This window comes from Sander lucioperca, chromosome 15 (assembly GCF_008315115.2).
Source record: "Sander lucioperca isolate FBNREF2018 chromosome 15, SLUC_FBN_1.2, whole genome shotgun sequence".
In the NCBI taxonomy this organism is placed as follows: domain Eukaryota; kingdom Metazoa; phylum Chordata; class Actinopteri; order Perciformes; family Percidae; genus Sander; species Sander lucioperca.
The window spans coordinates 31,483,219-31,500,178 of record NC_050187.1 but is presented as its reverse complement, the minus strand read 5'-3'; the positions used below and the strand labels follow the sequence as shown (position 1 = coordinate 31,500,178).

At 41.4% G+C, this 16,960-nt stretch overlaps 1 protein-coding gene across 2 annotated transcripts in view; it reads left to right on the top strand.

Moving 5' to 3' along the window:
- LOC116061637 (pro-neuregulin-3, membrane-bound isoform) overlaps window positions 1–16,960 on the top strand; it is a 410,047-nt gene that overhangs the window by 239,915 nt on the left and 153,172 nt on the right. For both annotated transcript variants that reach the window (XM_035992124.1, XM_031315948.2), the window contains exon 2: window positions 16,182–16,311. In XM_035992124.1, the coding sequence (XP_035848017.1) occupies window positions 16,182–16,311 (130 nt within the window). The remainder of the gene's footprint in view (window positions 1–16,181; window positions 16,312–16,960) is intronic.

The window sequence follows — 16,960 nt, the reverse complement described above, 5'->3', positions numbered from 1 at the left end:
CCTCAGTGATAGCTAGCACTACTAAACAGCTGTTCAGGGGAAGGTTCTGGTCATGTTTCTAGTTGTTGCTAAGTGACGACGGAAACCCTGTTTGAAATGTAAAGTTGTTTCCATGAAAACTGAGCTATTTTGATCTAAGAGTTAGGCACTGTGACTGCTGAGAACAATCTATGGTGTGAGCGTGAACTTTAGAGCTAAACCAATTATTTCAGACGTATGCCTTACTGGTTTCTGAGTCATTTTCCTACAGTTATTATCATGGCCTCAGCTGGTATTTTGAGTTTTTTTCCTTCATGGCTTAGTGCTCATGCTGTGCTTGTTTCTATATTAAAAATGTGTTTGTTGCTGGATTAAAATATGTTTGTGAAAGTAAATAAATGCATATATAATTTAACTTTCAGAGTCCCATCAATTTAGCATCACCTCAGGCATCTGATTATTTTCTAGGCAGGTCCTTATCAGTAAAAGTAGCAATACCACAATGCAAAAGTACTGCATACCAGTATTCCCAAATTGATCATATGTTTCCAATTTTTTACAGCAAAGTGAATAGTATGTATGACTAAATACATGTATTTAATAAAAAGGAAAGATGTTTTAGTTTGAAATATATTGCAGTGACAGTATACAGTAGCACAAAATGGATATACTCATGTACCTTTAAAAGGGTTTAATGAGTCAGTATTGTATTACTTTGCAGCTCTGCCCACACCTCAGGACCTTTTTTCATACTAAGCATGCATTACATTCCAAAGTAAATCAACACTGAATGACGTGGATAAAGACACAGCTTCAAGTGAATGCTGATGTTGCTGTTCAATGTGTAAGTAGCCTTTTTTACCGTTTGCTGGTAACAACTTTAAGGCGGCAATATGTCAGCCTTGTGTGTTTGTATGTGTGTTTGTTGGGGAGTTCTTCTGCCTAAAAGTGGTCAAGAAATAATTATAATGCCATTACAAATATAAAAGATGTGCATCGTTGTGAGGAACCACATCATTGTAATCTGGTGATAAATGCTTTAGCATTTTAATTTAGATGTTAAAGGCACATCACTTGCTGTTACATAAAGACCAAAAACTACACACTCAAGGATTTGAACCCATGAAGATTCTTATAACATCTAACCAGCGACAAAAAAAATTCAAAACTGTTTAAATTGATCATTGCAAGCCCTGCCTTCTGCTTGTGTTGAGCATATGTGCCCCTATATGTGCTCTGCAATGCAAATGGTGCCACTAATGTAATTACACGACATATTACAGGCTCTCCACACACTGAAATGAGCTCAGAATCCACAGACATGTACTGTAGTAGACTCGTACTGAGAGAGGGTTAATTGTTGTCAGGCAAGCAGTCAAGCTTCCTCCCTCTCTCTCTCTCTTTTTGAATGATGTGATTAGAAGCCCAGAGCCATTGGTGCCACAGTGCGAGGACAATCGAGTCTGTCCCAAAAGTAATAGCTTCTTCTCGACTTAATTAAGAACTCACTCTGCACTCCATGTAAGTGACTCTGCTAGTTTGTGTGTGGGTACACATGTGGCACGCCGCCCACAGATCTGTGTCTTGCTGTTTGTGGATTACAGATTGGAAACATCTTGCAAAAATTCTGTTTAGTCTCCAAAGAAAACATGTTTTTTCTACTCCTTTGAATATCCTTGCATGTTGAGCGGTATGAATTGCAGATGTCGGATGGTATAGAATAGTTTAGAGCTGTAAATGGTAATTTGACTGTTGACCTAACTTTGTGTCGAGGTCTGCGTAATGAGCTTGAGAAACACTTGATAAACAGAGTGATCATCAGAAGAAAAATGGGATTCTCAAAATTATGCTTACTCTGGCACCAAATGGAGAAAGTGAAAGCCTTGTTTGGAAAGTATTAACACTCGTGTCCGTATCCCCAGAGACGAGACTATCTGAAGTACTAAGTACAGAAAGGTTGTGCATCCTAGAAAAATGGGGATGCTCATGTGAAGGGCAGATAAGAAGTTTGTGTAAACAGTAAAAAGCTAGTTGTTGAAAGACAAGAATCTTGACGACTTTAATAGAAAGTGTTTGCTGAGAAAAGCTGCTCCTTTTCACCGTCAGAGAGACTCTTAACCTCGAGCTGCCCAGTGCTACTTCAGTTCTCAATTGTTGGCTCTCCACTGCAACCATTACAGGTTAAATGGTTTACTCAAGGGGAGCTCACAGGGATCATACTGGAGTTGCTGATGTAGTGGTAAACATTAACTTACTGTACAGTGATTTACTCTCTGGGTGTAGTGTTTTTCCTTCTCTATTGCATGTTGCACTATAACTAGTTATATCCATAGGCCATGAGCTGCACATATGCACAGGCTTCATCGGAAGATCAATAATTGTATTTTCTCTAAATCCTGACAGAGTGTCCTTTGGGAGCAATAACCTATTCAATGTGTCAACTTTGTTTGAATGTCCTAGAAATGCAATAAAAGTTCCAATACTGTTGGATCTAAAATACAGCTCGACAATAGATCCTATTAAATCCCCTGTAAGCATGAAGTAAAAATCCAACCAGTTTTCAGACTGTATATCTGTATTTATTATATATTTGGGGGTCACAGTAGCTCAGTCTGTAGGGACTTTGGTTGGGAACCGGAGGGTTGCTGGTTCAATTCCCTATACGGACCAAATTACGGTGGTGGACTGGTAGCTAGAGAGGTGCCAGTTCCACTCCTGGGCACTGTCAAGGTGCTCTTGAGCAAGGCACCGAACCCCCTACTGCTCAGGAATGCTGACATCTCTCCATTAGTGCATATATAGGTACTGAGCATGTGTGTGTATTTTAGGCCTGTGTGGAAAACAGTGCAATTTCCATTGCGGGATTTATAAATTATTTATTATTTTAATGATATGATTTTTTTCCGACGACTGCACCTGTAGTGGCTTTTATAGTCAAACAGTGATTCAAGATCTTAAATAATCATTTAGAGTTTGATTGATAGAGGAATTTAAAAGTGGGATAGAAAATATATCTGGGGAAACAAAGTGAGATCACATTTGTGTACAGAGCACAAAAAAATCTATCAAAAGCCCTTCCTGATCAGTAACCTGTGAACTGTACTGTTTGATCTGTATTATTCATAAGCCTATTAAGTGATACTTATATGGGTATGTGCTGGAACAGACATAAAATATATGACTAGTGTTTTAACTGACACTAGCATTTAAACTGACAGATGGAGAAAACAACAGATGAATAAGTGGCAGGGGTGGTTGTTTCCGACATTGGCAGTAAACTAAGTATTTTACCACCTGGTGCCATGGACAAAGACCGTGAAATGTGGCTACATGCTGTAAGAGTTCACTAAATAAATGTAAACATTATTGAGATTAAGCTGCCAGATACAACAGAGGTGGGTACTGTGCCAGCATATATATAGTCTTATTATAGGTACATGCACAGCATCTTATGTTGCCCAGCTGACATGATGAAGAGATATTTCTATAATGTGACTGAGCTGGTAGAAAGTATTGTGATAGAGTGCTGCAGTTATACATCACCACTGGTTTTGGGATTAAATTCTGTCATATTCTTTTAGATTTGTGTCCTAAGAGATTGTGAAGGCATATGAATGTGACTTGTGGAGGTTTATCTGGATTTTGCCAGGTCATTTATTATAATATCTACTGTATGATGCTGTATGTAGCTTAAAATATCCATTAAAGAATGCAGACCGGAACAATTACCTTTAAGTGATTTGTTGACATGGGAGGGAATGGGAGTGACCGCAGGAGAGAAGCAAGAACAAACAGGGATAATTACAGTGGTATCCATTAGGTCCCCACATTATTACTAGATAGAATAGATGATTATATCTGTTTATATATGTGTTTTTTTGGTTAGACAGCTGAAGACAGGAAAGGGGAGAAAGAGGGGGAATGACGTGCAGCAGCAGGTTGGAATCGAACCCCGACCACTGCTGTAAGAACTGAGCCTTTGTACATGGGGCACATGCTCAACCATCTGGAATGTTATATTGACGAGCCAAATTAGCAAAATGCATGACACAGCTCAAGTGTCAAACAAAAAGTCACAGACCTTTTGGTGTAGCTTCTGCCTTCTGAGTAGAGAGATGCCAACCTTTACGCATTGGTTTCTGGGGATGGAGCCCATAAAATCAATAATCTAAAAGAAATAGTAGAAATAAGTCTGTGGATGGTTGCTAGCTGGCACGTTTGCCATGCACAGGAGAGCAGGAGAGAGAGCAAAGATCCAGAATGATATACGGCATGATGCTGTGCCATTTTAGAAGTGCCTTCATCTGCAAAATCAAGTAACGGTGAGTCACTTGACCTGAATACAATCCCAATGATCCAATCTTGTGTGGGGCTTTTCTGTCTCTCATACTGACTAGACTCTAAATGCTGTAACTAACACTTAGAAGGAAACAGTTTAACATCATCATTAAATAAAGCCAATATGTTGTTAAACTTTATTTATATAGCTCAAAAAGCAGTAGTTATTAAGTCAGAAATGATACACAAAAACAACACGTCCTCATGCCTAAACAGAAAGGTGTAACAAAATGACAGGTCGATTTCCAATGACTCACAAAACAACAAATATGACCGTTCTATTAAACGTAACAATTTCAGTTTTAAACACGTTAACGTTGTGAAGCGGAACTAGTTATGTTTACACAACACAAATAATTAGGGTTGGTAAACCACCAGGGATTGGCTTAAAATTTGTCCCGTAAAACTACTAAAATGATGACATAACTGCATCACGAACAATGGTCCATAAAAGTTTGTTAATTTCAAAAAGTGAATGATGACTTTTGGTTTCACACAGGACACAAACCCCGGTTTCCTGAGTGAAAGTCCTGTGTTTGTTTGACCCATCCACCACCCCAACCTGCATCCTTAAACGGAATTGGGCACTTTTATACTTTGTCACCTCACTTCCTCGCGTCCTCGTTTGCTCCCGCGATAAGTACTACAGCCACAAGTGGTCTCAATCTAACAAACATAAATACGAGTCCTGCTTGCACAATCAACCTGTACAGTCGACAACATACAAACTCATGGACACCATGAGACGAGACACAAAATGTGAAATTATAAGATCATGAAAAATCCGACGAAACCTTTTTCTTATAAGATGTTATCAGCTTTTGTCTACAGCTTTAGACTGTTGAATGATATACATTAAAACAGATTTGATAAGGCATTCAAAAGGATTCAGATTTGATATTGCATTCAGATGTGATGTGAAATGTGTAATCTGATGTATAATACATGTGATGTAAGGTATTTTCAGCACTGTCCTGTAGTAGAAGTAGAATGAGGTTTTGGTGCTGCAGTATTTGTAGAAATTGTAGTTATAATACTAGCAGGACATGGAATATTAGTAGGAGCCTCATTCACATTCACATTAGCAGCCAGTTTTTGATTACGATCTCCAGTGTCAGAATGGAGCCTGCAGAGATACAAAGCCAATCCAAAGAGAGCGTGCTGGAGTTATCACCTAGAGTAATGAATTTCTCCACTATACTGGCCAGGGGACTGGATGAGGCTGAATACTTAGCGCTATTTATTTGGCGACCCCTGGAGGTGCCTTGCGAATACGATCTGCGCAAAGAAGGAGTGGCGGGACCTTATGGGCCAGGCTGGGCTGACCGACACACAGACAGATTAGCTGTGGCAGCGTGCCTATCTGCACCGAGCAGGTGTGCTTAAAACGAGCCACTGGTTTATGTTTTTGTGTGTGTGTTCATGCCTGTGTGTGTGCATGAGGAGAGAGAGAGAGAGAGAGAGAGAGGGGAAGGGAAAACAGGTAGTATCATATTTCCATGATTCATGATTCCATGAGCTCGGTGTTGCCCGCAGAGCTATCTTGACACACTGACATTTTCTTTTTTGTTTGGCTGTACAGTCAGAGCACAGAGACCTGTTCACATACATCTATCTGTGCCATGCCACACCGGGCCAAGTATCTGCAATGCAGTGGCTGCCATTGCTTAACTCTGCTGCCTCTGTGCAACACCCCTGAGTCCACAGAGACAGATTGAAATGTGCATACACACACACACACACACACACACACACACACACACACACACACACACACACACACACACACAAATGTAAGAAAACATACACATGCAGGCACACACAAGCATTGGATTGAATTGGACAGCTGCTGCACCTTTACTCAACGGGGGAGATCATTCCAGTAAATCCCATCTCCTCTCTCTCATCTTCTTTCCCTAACCCTCCCAACCCCAGCCACTTTCTTGCTTTTCTTTTCTCTCCTACCCATCCCTCGCTCTATTGACCAGCTTGGCCATGCTGTCTGTCTCCCATTGATTTGAATATAGAGTTCAATGGGAGAGACACATCTCCCAGCAAGGTGTAAGAACAAGGATTTGTTTCTAAAAGCAGACAGGCAGGCCGCCTCCCTGCAAGCCGCTCATTCTTTCTCCCTCACTTTTCCTGCGTACATCGTAAGCAGGTGGCAGAACAATTTTGATAAAATGTTCGTGGCCAAAACTTTCCACTTATAGCTTGCGTGCAATTCCCCAAATTCTTAAATGCTTGCTTTTCATCTGTTTGATGATGCATGGTCAATTAAATAAATAAAAGAAATTCAATAGAGGTGTTCAAAGTGATTTTAAAAAGACATCACATCATAGACTGGTGCTCTTTTCTCAAAATGGCCCTGGTATCTATGAAGGTGATTTGGTGGATATTTATTGGGCAGCAGAGAAGAGAGGTGTGCTGTTATCTTTATTGGATCATGCTGTGCAATAATGATACCCTCAGTCCACCATAGCCACCCTGTGTGTTACTGCAGCTACAACCCTGCTTCAGAAAACTGCCATGGATTCTCTGAGTGAGGCTGTAAGGAACAGTAACGAGAAATAGAATTTGAGAAATAGGATGAATGACAGCGTCACAGTAAATCAGTGGTGGGGGGCGGCTTTCTTTGTGAAGACCAATTTGCGTTTCAAGCCAACATGGTGAGGACGTTTCTCCATTTTGAGGACATTTTGGATGGAACTCACTACTTCAAAGGACTGTTTGAAGGTTAAGACTTGGTTTTAAATGTTAAACATGAGGTTTAGTTTAGGTTACATCTAAGGTTTAGTGGTTAGGGAATGCCAATGAGGGTCCGGTTTTTGTTTGCCTTTTAATTTAGTTCAATGTAGAAGTTATGACATGAATTATTGTGCTTCTTTACACATGACAGTAATAAGCTTCACCAGGAGGAAGAAGCACACAAAGGCTCACACCACCTCTCATCACACGCTCCTCCGTTAAGGTAGGGGTTGCCAGTGGTAGCCACGTATCATACCCATGCACCACGGATGCGGTCAACAGTAAATCTTACATACAAGGTCTGTACTAGTTTCAAGAAAAATTAAGCATTTGTTCTTAATACTACGTTCAGGGATCTGAGGCAAACTGCTGTATCTTTTATTGACTATTACAGGACAATGGTCAATGTTAAAACATAAAAGAGTAGCACAAATCGAGGGGAGTCATAAAGTTCATGAATTGAATGCAGTTTGTTCAGCTCGATGGTGTTTTAAGCCCCCAACGTCTCCTTCCAGGCAGCGCTGCCTGGAAGGAGACGTTGGGGGCTTAAAACACCAATAAACGTTTATTCAGCGACATCACCTTGTTGGTTAGGTTAACCCTAACCCTGTTTTAACCCAAACCTAACCCATGTTGCTATAGCGACCACAAGTGTTAATACCAGACCAAGTAAGGCTATGACAACAACAAAAACATCCTACATTAAAGTGTTAATGTGAGCAAAGGTGAGTTTTTATTGCTTATGAAATTAACCTTTCAATTGTAAGAGGAAGAATGTGTTATTTATTCTCTCAAATGTTACATAGTCTCACTTTTCAGTCCAACTAGATTACTAGCCTAATATAGTATCATACTAGTTAGTATGTCCAGTGAAAGGTATCTATTTAACAAATTCAGCAAAATTAAAAGAAATATATTTACAGTGTAAAACAAGTTAATAACCGTGCAAGTCCTTGACAAGATTGCATTTCGGATGACAAGAAATGAGGCGTTATGCCTGCAGTAAGTGAAGAGCCTGTCTGTTCTGACTACAACTTCTACATACAGCATGTTGTGCTCCTGAAAGGAATGGATGTAGATTCTCTCTCAGCTATAATATAATGTGCAGTTGTGTGCTTTTTCTTCCACTCACTTACACACACATAGACACACACACACACACACACACACACACACAAAGATGTTAAATCCTTTAGATGTATATGATAGATGCAGAATCTAGCAGGGTATGCATGTGTTGCACCCATAGATATTTATTTATTTTACTCTGTTGAGAAAGAATGAAGAGGTGCCCTTGCTTTCAAAAAAGGAAATTTGCTAGTGACCCTGCTGTTGCAATGGAGGGCAGCAGGCGGCATTAAAAGATACTGGAGCAGTGAGTGGGAAGGAAATGAAAGGAAGGGCAGAATGAGATGGACAACAGGGGAATATGTGCTTTTTGACCTTTTTATTTACAGAGGCATTGTTTGCTGAGCAGGCCTGTGGTGCTTTCGAAAAGTCTTTTTTTGATTAGCGAAGCTCCAAACTGAGTGAACTGACCCAGAAGTATCTAACTGGCAGCCAAGATAAAAGCCTGTAGAATTCTTTAAATGCTAAGAAAAGGCTCTTCAGGGTTTGCTTCCCTATCTCTGTTCGCCGAGGAAACCCAGCATCATCATTTATAAAAAGAAAAGGAGATATAACTGTATTAGAATTATGCGTCTCGTCAGAACGCAATGCGCAACCAAGTTCTATCCCTCCCATGGATTTTGCAGTTTGATTACAGTACATGTGTTTTGTTTAAAACGTTTTTCAGAGCCAACAGAAAATCTCTTTATCAATCTACATTATTTCATAACTTGTGGGACAACTGGATGCTGAGACAATAGCGGTCAGACAGGTGTGAGACAGTTGGTATATTAACCACGTTTTGTGGCTAGGTGGTCTCGGTTATCCAAAAACCCAAGTATGAGTGCTGGTTAATGAGATGAGAAGTGGTTTTGACTCTCTTCCTACTATTCAAATGAGATTTACTTTAGTTTAAATGGGAACATACACAAGCCACATTCCACAGCCTTCTTACAGGCAGCAGACGTATTCAAGTTGCAGTAGCCAGGGTACAGTCTATAGGCACAGTTCCAATTCAAGCAGCAAATGTGAAAAAATTGCTGCCTCTCTGGAGTGTTGAAGCCGGTAAATAGGACAGTGGCTCATTGTAAAGCGATAATGAGCATTTTGAGCAGGCGTGTACAGAAAACAATCGGCACTGGTGTTTTGACATGTCATACACTTCTGGAAGGAGCAGCCACACAGCAGACCAGTAAGTTAATTAGGAAGAACATTTTTCTACATTCAGCCACAGTTGATTACTAGCTAAAGCTCTTTAACTACATTTGCTGCCAGGTGAGGTCAGCTGTTACCTTTCATGCACTGAAACTTGGATAAATAATGTTAGCAACGTAAGAAATGTAAATGTACAATCACTCAACAAAGTTTGGAGAGGCTTCACATGACAATTCCCCTGTGCACAAAGTGAGGTCCATAAAGGCATGCTTTTCCAAGTTTTGTGTGGATCAACTTGACTTGTCTTCACAGCCCCCTAAACTCAACCTTTCTGAAGGCTGTGTTTGCTGTTGGTTCTTTTAATGACAACTCCTTTCAGATGAGACACACGTCCTCATACCTAAACGACAGACAAGGTTGCTGCCAATGACTCCCAAAACAACATATATGACCGTTTTATTTAACGTTGTGAAACGGTCGCAGTTTTAAAAACATGGTTTATAGTTTAGGCAACAAAACTACTTGGTTATAGCCAAGAAATCTAGACGCACCCTAGCGGCAGCAAATGTAATTTGCAGCCAGGGTCAGTCTAGCAACTCTCCGTTGGCCAATCACATTGTGTATAGAGTCGGTGGGCGGGCTTATTGCTGCTGCTGCTGGCGAACAGCGTTCTTTCGAATCTGCTTAGGCCGCGACTCTGGAAGACTTGGAGTTAAGCTTTTCTTTGAGAAAAGAACAAAGAACGGCACTGAAGTCATTCTTAAAAAAGGAAGATGTGTTCAGAGTTTTGCCGACCGGATACGGCAAAAGTTTAATCTATCAACTAGCTCTGCTACCTTCTTCGTTGCTCTGCCTGGTTGTAGCGCTATCCTATTGAGTGCAGTGGGAATTTGAAAGACAATCGTTTATCCCCCCCCTCGGATTGAGCCCTGCCAATGGTAAGACCCAACATCTTGATGTGGGTCTGGCTTGTCAGGCTAACTTGGTTAGGTTTAGGAAAAGATCATGGTTGGGGTTAAAATGGGTTAGTTTGTCACAGACGGTCTTGGCAAGTCTGTCATGTAGTTAGGGTTAGTGATGTAACTACATAACGTACTAACGTAGTTACGTTGGTTAACTTCAAAACAGTCAACGTTGACTATTGGATTCACACAGGACAAAAGCCGCGGTCTCCAGGGTAAAAGTCCTGTGTTTGTTGGACCTATCCACCACTCCCACACCCTCCTACCCTTCTCCCTAAATAGACTTTGGTGCTCTTTTTACTTTCTCACTTGACTTCCTCCTTTGCTCCTGCCATAACTACTGAGGTCACTGCTTAACAGTAAACATTCATACTGGTCTTAAGAACACACACAGTCAACCTATATGGCCGAATATTTGGATGGTTGGGCAAATTTTTGTCCCAGCTGAGGTTTGATTTTAAAGTTGCCAAGTTCTTCCTTGGGTGGTGCTTCCACTACAAATTGAAAAGCACCAACACAACTCTTGGGACTATTGACTGAAAAATGTTGCCTGTTTGAGTCAGTTCTGCCACCTTCGTCTGGGTTAAATGTCTCTGTTCTCTGTTTGTGAACTGCTACCCCTCTACACCACAACTTACATCGCAAACATCTACCACCTGATACAGCTAATAGCCCTTCTTTCTGCACCAGAAAACACCCTGTCCTTGTTTTGCTTGTATCCTTTCTTCTCTAGTCCCTGTGTCTCTGGTCTTTCTTCCTGCTCTCAAGGCCAATCAATAATCAGGCAGGCCAGAACCATCCTGCCAGAGACCTTCACTAGCAGTTAGCATGGCTGCTTGGCTGGCTAGCAGGCTGGCTGGCTGGCTGCCTGTCGGTCGGTCTGCCACTCTGGGGAAATGTCATCCGTGAAGGACGTCATTACAGGCTTGACTGTCACGCTTTAACCCCCTCAAACCAATCTGTGCATTGGTACACATGCATGTAGGGGGGAAAGAAAGTAGGGAGGAAAGTAAGCAAAGATGAAGAGGTGACTGAGAGATGGGGAGAGAGGACGTGACCTATCTGATAATCCTAATACAAATATTCTAACATTTACTGATTATTGCCTAATTAGTGTTTTGTTAGCTCTTGATAAAATATGACTTGAATTGTGCTTAAGCACATTTTGCTGAAGGTAATTTAAAAAATATATATTGCAATGTCAGCAAAGAAAGGCCTCATTTGGACCAATTTGCAGATGTTCTTTTTTGGCTAGACTGCACAATTCTAACAGACCAACAGCAACATTTTCTGCACTAAGCATATTTAAACATTCATTTATTCAAATTCTCTGTGAAAAATAATGAGACAGGTTAGTTTCAGCAAGCCATTGTCTTTGGTTTGTAGCTCAGCATAACACAAAGAAAGGTATAACCACAGAGAGACCATTGTCCTGTAAGACACAGATTACACAAAGTAATTACTGTGTTAAACAATAACAGAAATTTGAGTTATGAATAGGAATTGGCAATGTCATCTGTGAAAATATATTTTCAGAAGTCCATTAAGTTACTAATGCCAACTTAGAGAAGGACTTTCAATTGAAAGTGATCTTTACTTTTCAAAAGGTTTCCAAAATTCTGCATGTAGAAGGAATTGTGGAGGGGTACTGCAAATCATTCACTAATATTCTGGAAGTGTCTTCTCGTAGAGCATTTTAAAAGGAAATATTTGACTTGCTTGATAAAGTGTTTGTTGACGAGATACTTTGGGAGTCGGGACCCATTGTTAGCCAAACTCAGGGCTCTCTGGTGAAAAGACAGGGGAAAGATGTATTTATACTGCTTGCAACGTTTATCAGTGTTTTAAGCCCCCAACGTCTCCTTCCAGGCAGCGCTGCCTGGAAGGCACTAGGATTAGGCAATAGTTATGGTCAGGGTTAAGATTAAGGTTAAAGCAGTTACACACCGGGCCGATTATCGGCCGTCGGACTCTGGCGTGGTCAGTGACTCGAGTCTGTTTGGTGTGTTCCGTGCCGTCGTCCGTTGGAGGAGCTGTCGGCCTTCATTTTGGCCGACCTTACATGCTTAGTCGGAGACAGGGCAGTCGGGGGTCTGACGAAAATCTTTTAAACTGACCTTTGTCGATCTGAAATGAAGACAGATTCAGCAACTGCATGGCCTATTTCTCGCTTAAAATGTTTTCAGAAACACGTTTCAGTGAACTATTTTGGTACAATATGAGATTGTATTCTGAACAAGCCGCCATGACAGTTCAGCTTTGAATTTCTGGAGAAAACAAACCCACGTGACGCGTTCGTCCAATCAGCTGCTGGTTTTCATTTTTTGGCAAGGGCCAGGCAGGAAGCTGGCGGGGATCAGCCGTGGGTCAGCCTGGGGTAGATCCTAAATCCAATCAGCTAGAATAGTCGACGTAGTTAGGTTTAGGCATGGGGAGTGGGGATTGGTTAGGGTTAGGGTAAGAACACCAGGGTAAGCCAATCAGAGGCAAAATAAGGCAGAATGAGGTGGGCCATGAGGAACGTCCTGTGACATCGACACGTCTAGCAGATCTGATCTAGCATCTACCTCAGCCTGGGCCCTGTCACGGCCCAGCTGGCCCAATTTTAGATTGCTACTTGTTTTGTAAATGCTTAAATTCAGCCTGTATATTCCCCTGCGGATCTGGATTTACAAAACGGAAGAACGATAATTAAATCATGAATACTGCATCACCTGCACCCAGCAGTGATTGGATTCATTTCAGTGTCGATCTCCTTAGCATATAAGTGTTACATAAATGCCTGCTGTGTTTTTTTTCCAGTACAACCAAGCGGCGCCTTGATGCAAAAGTAAAAATCAGCAGATTCATTATTCCTTCCTCATTTTCTTCCTGTAAGCAGAGAGAGGGAGAAAAGAGAGATTGAAGTGGAGGGTTATGTTATCCAGCGTCAGATGGTTTATTGATCCGCTCCCTCTCTCTCTTCACAGTAGGGTGGAGTAAATTGTGTGTTTTCATCTGCAGTGATTGACGTCTGCCTTCTGTGAGCAACATTTTCTAACTTGCAGTGATATTTTCAGCAGACAGAAAAGATTTTTTTTGCGGTCGACTCTGGCTCTCCCCTCTCAAAATGACACAATTGTTTGAGTGCGTACTCCGTCTGAGCTGACGAATGTTAAGCTAAACAACCTAAAGTGCATTGTGACAACTCTGTCAACAAAGAACAAAGGGAGAGGACGACAAATGGCACTTCTGTCAATTAGCGCCAGGACAAACAAAACTGCACAGCCCAGTCCAAGCATGAAATCGTGTCTGGAGGGAAATCCTTTATGTTAAAAGCACAGCAATGCTTTGTAATTCTGGCCTTTGTTTGAGTGTCTCTGTGTGCAGAATGCGTGGCTCTGCAAGTCAAATGTGTCATGTCAGGACATACCACATGGCATTGTTATATTATGAGTTCCTTCTTACTCTATTATAAGTTTTTTCTCTTTCTCGTTCTAGTTGACAGATGTTCTAAGGACGACAATTCATTCTTCAAATTGACATTAATCACTTGTGAATCCATATGTAAAGCTTGAGTCGAGGTGCCAGTTGATGGTTGCATTGTTGCTGATTCAATGTGAACTTTCTGCAGTATTGGTAATACAGCCACAGAAAAATCAAATATTGTCTCAATGTATTAGGAAAAGTAAGAGGGAACTGGTACTCCTCTCATTTGAAAATGTGTTTCAAGTATTTAATTATGGCATATTGGCCACTTCAAATATATATCATAATGCTGAAATGTTGTCCTGCTAAGCTGATTTTGTAATTCCTGTCTAGCGTTCGTTACCATGTTTGCATAATACTACCTATGGTAGTAGAATTCCAACTCTATAGCAAGACAATTGTTGATGTTGGATGAAATGCAAAAGGACATTTAAATGATTCATTTATGTGCTCATGGCAACTAAAGCATGATTGAGATTAGCCAGCCATTGTGGTTATGGTTATGAAAAAAAGTCAATTCTTCTGTGACACGAGGCAAACTCTACTCAAATCATCAGTTTCTGGAAATGTCTGGAGCGAGCAAAGGCAGCATGACGCACCGACCACACAGCCTGCCCTGTCACTTATCAGCTCCACTGCCCGTGTAACACCACAGAGGGGAAAACGAGGCTAGTGGTCAAGAATTCAATGAAAGCAAAAATAGGATAGTAATGCATTTCATTTGTATCAAATCTGCACTTTATCCTACAATACATTGTCTTGTGTTTCCAGAGCAGGTTAGGGATTCATCACCAAACGTAAAGTCACCTGAATGGGAATAAAGCCTCACTGTCATCTGTTGAAAAGCAGTTACTGTAGCGGAAAGAAAAGCTAGAAAACGCATCATCAGCGCCAGCAGTTGTTTTGAATGAGAGAATTTGAATTAAAAGTGTTGACTTGCTGAAAAGTGAGTGAAGAATTGTTTACACAACCCATTACTAGCTACCGCTTTGATTAAGACCCTCTTGTCGTCATATCCAACCTGTTGACATCCTCTTATAAAAACACGTCTCGCTGTTTACTCAAATTCTGACCTAACTTTAGCTCTCACTTGGAAATTAGTCCCCCAACAGCCAATTACCAAGGGTTGTATAAGATCCCCGGAGCCCTGTCACCACCAAGCATCTCATAATCTAACCCACACCACACACACACACACACACACACACACACACACACACACACACACACACACACATCATACTGCTGATTAAAGGATCTGAGAGGGCAAACTCAAATAACTCGCCTCTCTTCACCCATCCATTCCCCCCCAAACACTGCTCAATAATAATATCTCATTATTTCTTGATTGAGAAAGCTTCAGTTAATTTGGATGTCTTCCACGCACCATGAAATGTCGACCTAATACAGCAATCCGTACTAGTGGTAATAACAGCATCCTGCGAGTACAACAGATTTTTACTCACTGAGGCATTAAGTTCTGGCTCATCATCCTGCTACTTTAAAAAACATAGCTGAGGATCGGCTAATGAGAGCCCTTAGCAGACTCATTTTTCATTTGTACACACAAAAGAAGCCGTCAGCAGTCTGGTCTGGTATTAATAAGAACATCATCTGTGGTGCAGATCTGATTTCTCCACATGTCTGAAAGCCATACCCCAACCAACTGCATCTCAGGCTTTCAAAACCCTGCAGATGGATGACTGTCCATGAACTCTCTACAATCTCTAAATTTTCATTTATCTTTCTTGTTTTTCAAAATTATCTTCAACAAGCACATAAAAATGCCCCGAATGCCATTACTTGCACCATTGTTTTACTGTTATTAACGTCATTTCCATATTTCCCCTTAAGCAACTGGCGCTATACTTATTAATTTCAATGATAAGATCATCCATTAAGGTACGCTGAGCAGATTCCCTCAGAAGTGTGAACTGTCCACATTCAGCCATGCATGTTGTGATAAATCGCTGGGAGAAGTCAAGCTCTCCAACAGCACTACTGTGACCACGGAGTATTAATCACAGCAGGACAGATTATTACCTGTCCTCCATCCATCTTTTGCTGGTGACATTGCAGCATCTAAACAAACAATAGTGTGTTGGTATTGTCCACAATGTGCAGTATGTTATTAGGCAGTGGCAGACACTCGTTACGGATCCTCGGATGGAGAGTGAGTAGCCTCTGCTGGAAAACTGACTTGCTGTACTTTTTTTTACTGCTGCAATTTAGGATGATATGATGATTTATTTGCAGAATTGTAGGGGTAAAAAGACAATACTGAAGTTTGAGAAGTAATAGGGCTGCTAGAAGACTTAACGCTGTCACTAAGCCTGATTGTTGCAGTGCGAATGCATTCATGGAAAAAAAACACGTTATTTACGGGTTGATTATGAGTAATGAGAGTTTCTTTTTGTCCTGCAGCATCTCCAACTGTCCCTCCGCTGCACTCGGAGCATTTCAAACCCTGTCATGAGAAGGACCTGGCTTACTGCCTGAACGGTGGCGAATGCTTTGTCATCGAGACGCTTAGTGGGCCTCACAAGCATTGCAAGTAAGTGACGATCTGCGTTTTTTGTTGATCTTATTATTTAAATGCCTCCTCTTCTATTGAATGTTTTCCGTTTCTTCCTGCTCTTTATTTTTCTCTTTCTAAGAGAATCCAAGAGGAATGGTCAGGGTGTGGCTGAGCAACCCGTTCTCACTCCCAACTCGTTGAATACTGACGTTTGGTCAGTGGCATTCAGCGTCAGATACAAACTCAAAAATCACCCTTCAGTGTCTGTATGGCACGCACAGGGCAAAGCAGCAGCTTAACCACAGCGCTGTAAGATGTCGTGGTATTAAGAGCAACAGCGGTAGCAAGTAGTATGAAAGACCAAAAATCCCGGCTGGGATGGTGGATGGGTCAAACAACACAGGATTTTCACCCAAGAGACCTGGGTTCATGTCTCGTTCTTGTCCCGCGTGTCACTGAAACGTACATTTTGTAACCCCAGCCACGATCTTCTCCTAAAACCTAACTGTCCAGTTCTTGTGCAGCATCCCAACTCAGATAGTCAAAAAGTGGCGCCAAGAGTCCCGACCAAGCCTGTCTAAATATGACGCCAAACGGCTAGACGAGAGCCCTGAGAGCATCAAAAAGTGACGCCAAGAGTCCCCACCAAGCACGTCTAAATATGACGCCAAAGGAGACTTTTTGC